The sequence below is a fragment of the Alnus glutinosa genome, chromosome 10 (assembly GCF_958979055.1).
Source record: "Alnus glutinosa chromosome 10, dhAlnGlut1.1, whole genome shotgun sequence".
NCBI lineage: Eukaryota > Viridiplantae > Streptophyta > Magnoliopsida > Fagales > Betulaceae > Alnus > Alnus glutinosa.
In genome coordinates, this window is record NC_084895.1 from 428797 (window position 1) to 439485 (window position 10689).

Here is a 10689-nt window from a genome sequence, read left to right on the forward strand (position 1 = left end):
TATTCATAGTTAATCAATGTCTTTGTTTCCAAAATATTCTATTTTTTCTTCATGTCATACCAGCATTTCTTGTCCATCTCATGCTTGGATTATCGATACTGGAGCAACTGATCATATGATCAACTCCATCTCTCTTTTCACATCCATTACTGCCATAATTTCTATCAAAGTAAAATTACCTGATGAAAATTTTGCTTTTGTCATTCATATCGGCACAGTTCGGGTCTCAGCACATTTAACACTTACTGATGTTTTATGTGTTCCTTCCTTTTCCTTTAATCTCCTTTCAGTTAGCAAACTAGTTAAAACCTTCCATTACTGTTTCCTTTTTTTTTGCTAACTACCGTTTTATATAGAACCTTGCAACATGGACGACAATAGGAATGGGTAAAGAACCAAATGGGTTGTTCTACCTGCTGGAGAAACCTGAATTGCATCAATTGGACAACTCTTCTTCTTGTAATTTCACTTCTGCACCTTTTCTGCCTTTTGCACATGTTAAATCTGTCTCTACAGATCTTTGGCACTATAGGTTGGGACATTTGTTTCCATCTAGGCTTAAGATTTTACATTCAAATAATCTCAAATCTCTTGTGATTTGTTGTCTCTTCCTTGTATAGTTTGTCCATTAGCTCGAAATAAAAGATTGCATTTTCCTCATAGTTTTACTTCCTTTGTTTCTATTTTTGATCTTATTCATTGTGACATATGGGGGCCTTATTTTTTTAGTTCTCAGACTGGTCACCATTATTTTCTTACTATAGTTGATGACTATAGTCGTTACAGTTGGATTCATTTAATGAAATCCAAAGACCACACCAGAACTCACAATCAAGCTTTTTTTCATTTCATTGAAACTCAGTTTAGTTCCAAAATTAAAGTTCTTCGTTCAGACAATGGTCCTGAATTTGCCATGTCTGATTTCTATTCAACCAAGAGAGTTCTACATCAACTTAGTTGTGTAGAATCTCCTTAACAAAATGCAGTTGTTGAAAGAAAACATCAACACCTTTTAAACGTTGCTAGATCCCTTCGTTTTCAAGCCAATTTGTCTCTTATTTTCTAGGGAGATTGTGTTTCAACGGTTGCATACCTCATTAATCGAATTCCTACTCTACACTTGTCAAACATCTCACCATGTGAATTGCTCTATCAAAAACCCCCTACATATGATCATCTTAAGGTCTTTGGACGCCTTTGTTATGCTTCTACTCTTTCAAGAAATAGAACAAAGTTTGACCCTCGTGCCAAACCTTGTATGTTTCTTGGTTATCCTTTTCAACAAAAAGGGTACGAATTGTTTGATCTTCATTCACACTCGGTTTTCATTTCTAGGGATATAGTCTTTCATGAGTCTATTTCTCCTTTTGTTGTTGGTCTGCATAATCCATCTTCTGATGGTGTTTTTCTTCTTCATCTTCACCTCCATCTTCTGTTTTACCTAACATCATCCTGGATGCTCCATTTTCAAATTTTGCCATAATTGATCCTTTAATTTCCTTTTCTAACCAACAGCCTCATAATCCTTCTTCTACCTCATCTTCTGATCTCAATTCTTCTCTTCACACAATTGACAATCCTTCTTCTCTTCCCACAATTGAAAATTCTTCTTCTCTTCCTCGAAAATCTTCTCGTGTTAGATGTAAACCAGGTTATCTTCAACAATATCACTACCAAGTTGCTTCACATTCACCTTATTCGGATTCCATGGATTCAGGTATTCCTTTTTCTATCTCTTCTTTTCTTAGTTATACTAAACTCTCCCCTTCATATACAACCTTTTGCTTATTAGTATCCTCCACCTATGAACCCCAATTTTATCAAGCCACCAAGTTTCAGCATTGGCGTGATACCATGAATGCTGAGATTACTACATTAGAATACAATCATACTTGGCTTTTTACTGATTTGCCTCCAAACAAAATCCCGATTGGATGTCATTGGGTTTATAAGGTGAAACTCAAGGCAGATAGGTCAATTGAACAATATAAAGCTAGGCTAGTTGCTAAGGGTTACAGCAAGAAGGTTTCAATCACTATGATACATTTTCTGCGGTTGCTAAGCTCACAACTGTCAGGTGCCTTCTTGCTCTCTCATATAAGCTCACTATATAAAATTTTAATATAAGCTCACTATGTAAAATTTTATTGTGGTTCTGAATTTGATTGATTTTATTGTGGTTCTGTTATCCATCAATTTTTACGAGACCCCAACAAAGAAGAAGAAGAAGCATCGAGCTATGTAGTTCACAATAAAATGGAACTCTTAAATTTTGATTGTTCAGGTATTTAGACTAGAACCTAAAGTTAGGGGGTTGGATGTTGTTGATGAGGAACCTGAAAGCTTAGTGAAGGAAGAAATTACTTCACAACAGAAGGCTGACAATATGAAATTTTTTTATTTGGATTTGTAATTGGTTATTTGGTTTTGTATTTAGATTTGTAATTATGTGGTTTTGGATTTGTAATGATTTGGATATGGTTATGTGGTTATTTGTTTGTGTTTTGGATTTGTATTTTTTTTAATAAATATTTTGGATTTGTATTTAGATTTGTTAATTTTGTACCAAAAGGCAAAAGGTTCAAAAATTATTAATTTTTTTTTTTTTTTTGAAAAAATTAAAATTTGCACAAACCCAACCCAAACCCAGTCCAAAAATCAAATTGAAAAATGGTTTTAAAACCATCGGTTATAAAGACTAACTGCTAACTGACAGTTATAAAAATAATCATTTCTGCTTAAGCGATTAGCGGTTGTGATTAGTAAAATGCAATAACCACCTAGGCAGTTAGCGGTTAAAGGTTTTAACCAATAACTACCGGTTATAACCATTTGTACACCCCTATGTAGTGGTTGCAAAGAATACGATGCTATTTGTTGCCGCTCACGCTTGACTTCATATTTATATTCTGCAAAACAGCTCTCAATTCTAGCAAACGACTTATCTAATTTTTGCATGATTTGCTTGATATTTTTCACAAGTTGATATAGACGATGATCATCCATAACTTGAAGCTGTGGGTTATGGAATTTGGCTCTGATACCAAGTTGTTATGAACCTAAGTTCGTAAAGGGATAATTTAGGTTCTTAGAGGGAACTTAGACCCTTAAAGTCATTAAAGGGGTCTTAAACTTCATAGTACAAGTGTTGATTGACTAAATAATTCTCTACCACTTTATAGCAAAACTTATGCTTAAATAGAATTACAATTGACTTAGAATTAGGTTTGTAAACCTATTCTATCTTGAACTAGGAAACATGAGTTCCGATATAAGGAAGCTTCTTACAACTCCAATTAGTACTAGGACTCTTACTAAGGAAATAAAATATACTAACTTACATGGAAAGAAATAAACTTGCATAGAAAGAAATAACATTAATACTTCTCTCAATATCTTGAGAGAGTTGGGCAGAAAATACTAATAAATCTAGGGTAAATCTAGGGTCCTAACAACGTTAGAGTTAGATTGAGAGCTTGAGAGTAGCTAGGACTTCAAGTGGGGCGATGCACCGATGAAGACTCTAGTGAGAGAGAGAGAGAGAGAGAGAGAGAGAGAGTGAGGAATGAGTTAGGGTTAGGGGGAAGAAAAAAAAAAAAAAAGAGATTTATATATACTATGTTCAAAACGAATTCGTTTCAATTGTAATGAAACGACATCTACAATTAAAATGAAATGACGTCGCTTCTATCCAAAGTAAAATAACACCGTCTCTTATGTGTGGTTCGGTTTGGTTCGGTTGGTTAGATGTTGGTAAAGGTCTGTTTGCTTAATCGAAAAAAAAATAAAAATAAAAATAAAATAAAATAAAATAAAAAACTATATTGCTTAACCGAACGAAACCTACTTCGGTATAGAGTTTTTTATGCCTACTAACCGACTACCAAAAGTCGGTAGAGGCGGTAGGCGGTCGATAACAATTTAGTGACGATTGGTAGGCGGTAATCAAATATTTTGCCCTCTCCTAATTAGGTCACCCGTGACCCACGCTAGGTCACCTTGCCGTGAGTTTAGTAACCCACAGCCAACAGAGTCTTTTGACCCAAGGCGGGGTCACCTGTGACCCAACGTGGGTCTGTTTTTAAAATAATAATAATAATATTTTGAAGTAAGGATAAATTTGAAATTTTATAAAAGTTTCAGGGGTATAAAGGTCATTTCACCCTTTTTTGTCATTTGATTTAATGCTAAACCCTAATGGAGGAGAGACATTGCATCAAATTAGAAATTTGATGAGTGAAAATTGAGAATTTTTTTTAACTTTAGAGAGTCATTTAAAAACGAATGGGATTTCAGCGGGAGCTTTATAAAGTTTTTCCTAATAAAATTGATGACGTGTAAGATAATATAAGGTATCGGAAAATCCGACCTTAATTGTGTCATTTGCAGCTTCAAATCCGAAGCTCTCGAATCCGCATGCAGCAACACCTGGACCCCGACCAGCATAGTTAAGATTAATTATCCCCTTTATTGTTTCTCTCAAATGGGCGACAGTTTTAGGTTTAGGACTTTGGATTTTCTTGAGCGAGTTGTGTTCAAATGCCTTAATTAATTTGTTCTGTATTTTCAGAGGACAACAACTAGGTGATCATTGTCTTCTGCAGTGATAAATCGATTCCAAACGACATCATTTTGGGAATTAACGTCGTTTGATCACAACGAAAGATTAACTTGACTTCAAGATTGCCATGAGCAATCGAAAATGGTGAAAAACAGTTTAGACCCAAAGAAGCACATCGATCTAGAGGGACTGAATAGGTTCTTCAGGACAAAATTTTCAATTAGAATCAAGAGGGACACAAACCAAACAACATCAATCAACAAAAGTCTAACAATGAGTGTTTAATAAATAAAAAAGCAATATGTAGAGATTTTTGTTGACAAAGTGAAAACCATTCAGAACAATCGACCCGCCAACAAACTCTACTATGGAAGAAAAGTTTTAAATGTTTAAGTATTTACAAAACTATTGTAGACTCAACAACTGTAGCAACATTCGAACTTGAAGGTCATAGATGTAAAGTGCACTGAAACTTGATAGAACCGAGCTGCTTGGGCGATGCACCACCTTGACGTCTGTTGGACATGTCAAAACCTAGTTCTGCAACCATTTTTGGAGATCACCATAGCCAAAAACAGCAACCCAACTATAGAGATCTGACGTGGGAATGAGCAGAAAGCCAAAGACCATGCGTGTGCACGTCAAAACTGTAGGATTGGTGGTGGGGCAAAGTAGCCGAGGAGGAGAGGAAGACACCTGAGAGTGGGTTGATGGGGCACGTGTGTGGAGGAGAAGGGCTGAACACTGGCAAATCGGGCTCCCAAGTTCTAGAGAAAAGGAAAGAAAAAAAAAAAAAAAAAAAAAAAAAAAAAAATCCTAGAAACAAGGGAGAAGAGGGAAGGAGGAAATCCTCCTTCATGTCCAAACAGCAACAACAAGAGAGAGATATGTGTATCATTTATCTCCATTGATAGATCAGAGAAAGAAATTTCCTACTTTCTAAAAGTCTAAACAGAACATGCATTAAGTATTATATTATTAGATGAGACCATATTGGGGGAAGAAAAAAAAAATCAAAATCAAATAGAACAAAATTTGAAACGTGATTCATTAAACACAAAAGAAAAGGTAATTATTATAATAAAATAAATATACCATTGTAAGTTTGTAACATGAAACCCCACGAAGAAGCATATTGTATTCTTTAATAAAACAATACAAGAGGTCTCCTACACATGTAAGGTTCCCTCTTCCCTCTTCGATCTTCGTTCTTTCTCTATCTCCCTCTATGATCTCAAAGAATTGTAAACAAAAAGAAAAAGAAAAAGCCTCTACATCCATCCTCCATGCATGAGTTTAACTTGAACTTAGGGCTGCAAACCCTCCACCTTTCATCATTTGCTTAAACTCCTTGAAGTTGACCATCCCATCTCCATCCACATCCACCTTCTTAATCATCCTCTTGCAGTCTTCTATGGTCCTCCCTTGCTTCAGCCCCAAGGATGCCAACACCGACCTCAACTCCTCCACCGTGATAAACCCGTCTCCGTTTTGATCAAACACATTGAACGCCTCCTTTATGTCCTCCTCCTCATCCCTCTCATCCATTATAGTTTGATATAATGCTCCGAATTCATCAATATCAACGTAACCATCTCCATTCACATCGATTTTTTCGATCATTTGGATCAAATCCTTATCCGGGATATAGATCCCCAAGTTCTGTAACGAATCGCTAAGCTCCTTCTTTGTAATCCGGCCATCTCCGTTGTGATCAAACATTTGAAAAACACGTCGAAGCTCACCAGGATCCATCACATGAAATAATAACTGGAAACAAAAGAGTTGAAAAGGACAAGATTAATTGTATTTGCAAGATCGAAGGTTTGAACCCAAAAGAATTGAAATAAATAATGTAAACTTTAATTTGGACAAAAAAAAAATTGAGAGAGGAAGATAAAACAATGAATTTAAGAAGGATGAAGAAATGGAAAATCCTTAACAAGACGGTTGGCCAAGGTTGTTGTTAGGTATTAACAGCTTGACAACTTGTGGTGGATGTTGTTTAGGGTTGTTGAGACTGAAAAGAGAGCACATCCATCATTTCCGTCGAATCATTGGTTTTATTTTTTATTTTTTATTTTTGGCTTTTTAAGGATTCTATTTTTCTGTTAAAAAAACAGTGTCCATTTAAAATAGTTAATTATGGGCATGTTTGGTGGGTAACAATTTTTTTTATTATATTTTATTATTTTTCAAAAACATGTTTGGGTTGTTTTTTAGAATTCAAATTATACTCAGATTTTATCCAATTTTTTTTAATTTTGTCTCAATTTTTTAAATCATTTAAACATAATTTCAAAAAGTAAATTATCTCCATATTCACAATTTTAAATATAATATAAAATAGTAGAATATAATATAAAAAAATGGCAATCCCAAATTTTGAATATAAAAAGTTCTCTCTTTGTTTAAATGTTTATAAAAGGGGCTCTTCGCATTGCAAATGGCTATTATTGTATTTTGTAAGAGAATGAATTTAATTGGTTTGGGTCCACTTTTTGTTGAGATTATTTCAATCTCAACGATGATCAAGTCCTAATTGAAACTACACCCTAACATGATTTGACTTGGATCCAATTTCATGAACTCTTTCTGATTTAAGATTTTTCAGGAACGAAAATTTATATATTGCATTTGCACACTCTTACCATTAAGTAGAGAAAAAAAAAAAAAAAAAAATCATTTCAATTGGACAAGAGTGCATATGGCCTGATCCAGTGGCGAATCCAGAATCTAGGTTCGGGGGGAGGGAAGATTAAAAGATAGAGTTGAAAGAAAAATAATTGAAAATATAGTTAACGAAATAAATAAATAATTCAACAAAATTTAATTATCGCTTAAAAGATATAATTATAACTTATAATTTATTTTCTTCTTAAGCAAGGATTTACTGGCAGATTTGCTATATCTACCTTGATATAAGTAATTGGGACTCAATAAAACCTATGACGGAAGAAAAAAAAGCCGACCCTAGTATTCACCTCTCAGAAAATTATCTTTCTACTACCCGCTCCTACCCTCCCCCTCTCATTATGGTTTTTTCTTTTGTTTGTAGGTATTCTTCAACCAGATCAGTAATTTTAGCCTACCTGCTATGCATCCATTCATTTATCTCTGTGCTATGCCGTTCATCTCTTCCCTAGTCGCTGCTGCTGTTTGCTAGTTGTGTTTTTGCTTTGAATAAGAATTTTTCTTCTCTTTAGATCTGCTATCATAGATGATCTATAGGATGAAGGTTAGTCAGATGTAAGAGATTATCTCTCACGGCCTGTTTAAATAAATTTTTCTAGGATATTTTGCTACCCTTGTCTTAGATCTAATCTATTCAGAGCAGATATGCTTTTTAACTATTTGTATACATGGGTTAGCGGAAGATGAAAGTCATAGATATTACTTTATTGTAAGAATTTTATTTATATTTATGACTTTATAACTTCATAACATGTAACTATGATTTTGCATAGCTTTATACTTTGTGATGTAAGAACTTTATGCTCGTGATCCTTGATCAATGAAATACTCAGATCTTTCGTTCAAAAAAAAAAAAGTAACTAAAATTATTATATTTCATACCATTAAAATATTTAATATATATTCAACAATTAATTTAAAAGAACAAATTATCTATTATCTTTTCTACTTTCTTTTAAATATTATTTCTTATTTTTATTATTAAATTTTTAAACATTAATCTTTTGTTTTTATTAGTGGTCGGGCATAATTCCAATTTACCTTCTCTTTTTGTTAATGAGAAGCAAAGTTGGTGTGATGATCAACAAAAATCTTGTCGAAATTAAGAAACCCGTTTGAGGGCTATCACTCAGTCTAAGTACTTTAATTTGTGTTAAGTTATGAAAGACAAAAGAATATACCAAATATCATATCTCTTAAAACATACTATTGTCCTTTTTTTAAAAATTTCTTTGTGAATTGGTTGGAGTTGGGGGGTAGTTTTTCCCTTTTTATCCCATCAATTCCATTCGCTCATTTTGAATCTGTTTCTTGAAGAGTATGTTCGGTCATGAATGTGCCTTTAAGATTAATTATAGTTTAATACTTGATTTTACTGCATAAATTTGAGGGTTAAATACCTAGCGCAAAGGTACTTATGGTTAGACCCGATATTAAATCACCCTCCACGTCACTCACCTTAAAATGCTGACCTATGTTCCTCCTTCAACGTGACTCACGTATCGTAGGTGATACTTAGAGTTTTAGTGCCACGCAGGATGAACAAAAAAATGAAGGAAAAAATATTAGGATGGTCGGTCAACCCTAATTTTTTTCCTTTTTTATATTTTATTTAAAAAAAAATGAGGTAATTTTTTTACTATTTTTTCATCTCACGTGACACTGAAACTCTAAATATCACTTGTGTTACATGGGACACGTGGAATGAGAGATAAGTGTCAACATTTTAAAGTGAGTGATGTGGAGGGCCATTTAAAAATGAACGAATGACTAACAGAAGTATTAGCTGAATTTTTTCATTAACAACGGTACCACATGTCACACTATTTGAAACCAAAGCAATGATTTGATTTTAAGCCTAATCATATGTACATGTAAGGCATTTACCCTAAACTTTAAAAAGTAAAACCATTTATAAAAGGAAATAGAACAGACAGACACTTAAAACATTTATCAAACAAATCGGTATCTTAGTAAAGCCATCCATCTCACCCGAAAGTGGCATCTCATAATTGTGTTTGACCGGTCAAGAAAAATAGGAAGAATTTTAAAAGAAAAATGCTAAAATTCCTTCTAGCGTTTTTCTAATGTCACTCTAGATGACATGGATTTAATAATAAAAAAAAACTTATCTCAAAAGGTGACTTACGAAATGTAATTTTTTAAGCAAAAAAAAAAAAAAATTAAATTAAATTAAATTCACATCATCTATAAGAACGCTAGAATGAGCTATAACATATATTTCTCAATTTAAAAATACGCTTTTCTCTCCTTTTCCTTAACTCTTCTTGTTCTTCTTTTTTTTCTTTTCACTCCACTTCATTTTATTTTATTTTTAAGTAGAACCAAGCACATCTTATAAATACACAAACTTAAGAGCAAGGCTCAACAGCAATAATATCAGCAATACAAAGTGAAATTTCCTCAAGAGAACAATCATCTCCCGTAAAGATAAAGCTTTCCTTGCAAGTCGGTGAGTCACACCATTTAGATTGCACCTAACATGGTGAACCTTTCAATTTTGCAAATTGTTCATTACCCCCATGTCTCAATAATATGGTCATAGGGTGTCAAAAAAAAAAATGGGCATAGACTTTCCAATTACTCCCATATTTGTTCAAAGCTTGCACTATTTTGAGAGCATTACCTTCTAAAATAATATGGTAATATCCCAAATTGCAACTTAAACTTTATTGCCCTCAAAGCCGCCATGACTTCAACAACGTCAGATACAATTATATGGTCTTTAGGCTCAGCCAAAGTTGCCCCTACCTCACTCTCGCAATCTCTGATAATAACACCAATATCCGTCTTCCTCATAGTTTTATAAACAGCTGCATTCCAATTAACTTTGACAAAACTATTCAAAGGGGTTTTCCAACATAATATCTTGGGTCTCCCTTTCCCTCAAAGAGGAATGAAATTTTTATATCTTCTATACTTTTTTTATATCTTATTTTTAAATTTACATTTAGATTTTACCATTTCTCTCCGTCAATTCTTACTTAAAGAAAACTTTTCTCACAACCGGTGGGGGACAGGATCTTTTTACACGCAGCATGTTCCCAGAAAATCAATTGGCAAGACACAACCGCTCAGTTTCTCTCTCGTTCTCCCCCTTTTAATTTTCTCTATTTTCTCCGTTGCAGAAAGAGCAACGCCACCATCAATCCACGGAGATAACTGGTAAGCTTGTTTTTTCCTGTCTCTTTTTTTTTTTTTTTTTTTTTTTTGGGTTAAATGCATTCTTGCCCAATGTGGTTTGTAAACTTTATTTTTTGTTCCTTCAGTTTTACTTTTTTATCATGGATGATACCTGTGCTACGGAAAAAGATGCAAATGATACCTCCGTCTATTTTTCCATCCAAAACTAACAGAAATCCACGTCAGTGCCACGTGGTACCATTCAATATATATATATATATATATATATA

General features: G+C 33.7%; 1 protein-coding gene across 1 annotated transcript; it reads right to left on the reverse strand.

Moving 5' to 3' along the window:
• Window positions 1-5661: 5661 nt before the first annotated feature.
• On the reverse strand, window positions 5662-6452 carry LOC133880618 (calmodulin-like protein 3). The gene has a single exon (XM_062319603.1). It carries the CDS (start codon window positions 6314-6316, stop codon window positions 5858-5860), a length of 459 nt encoding a protein of 152 aa, XP_062175587.1. The 5' UTR covers window positions 6317-6452; the 3' UTR covers window positions 5662-5857.
• Between the last annotated feature and the right edge of the window lie 4237 nt (window positions 6453-10689).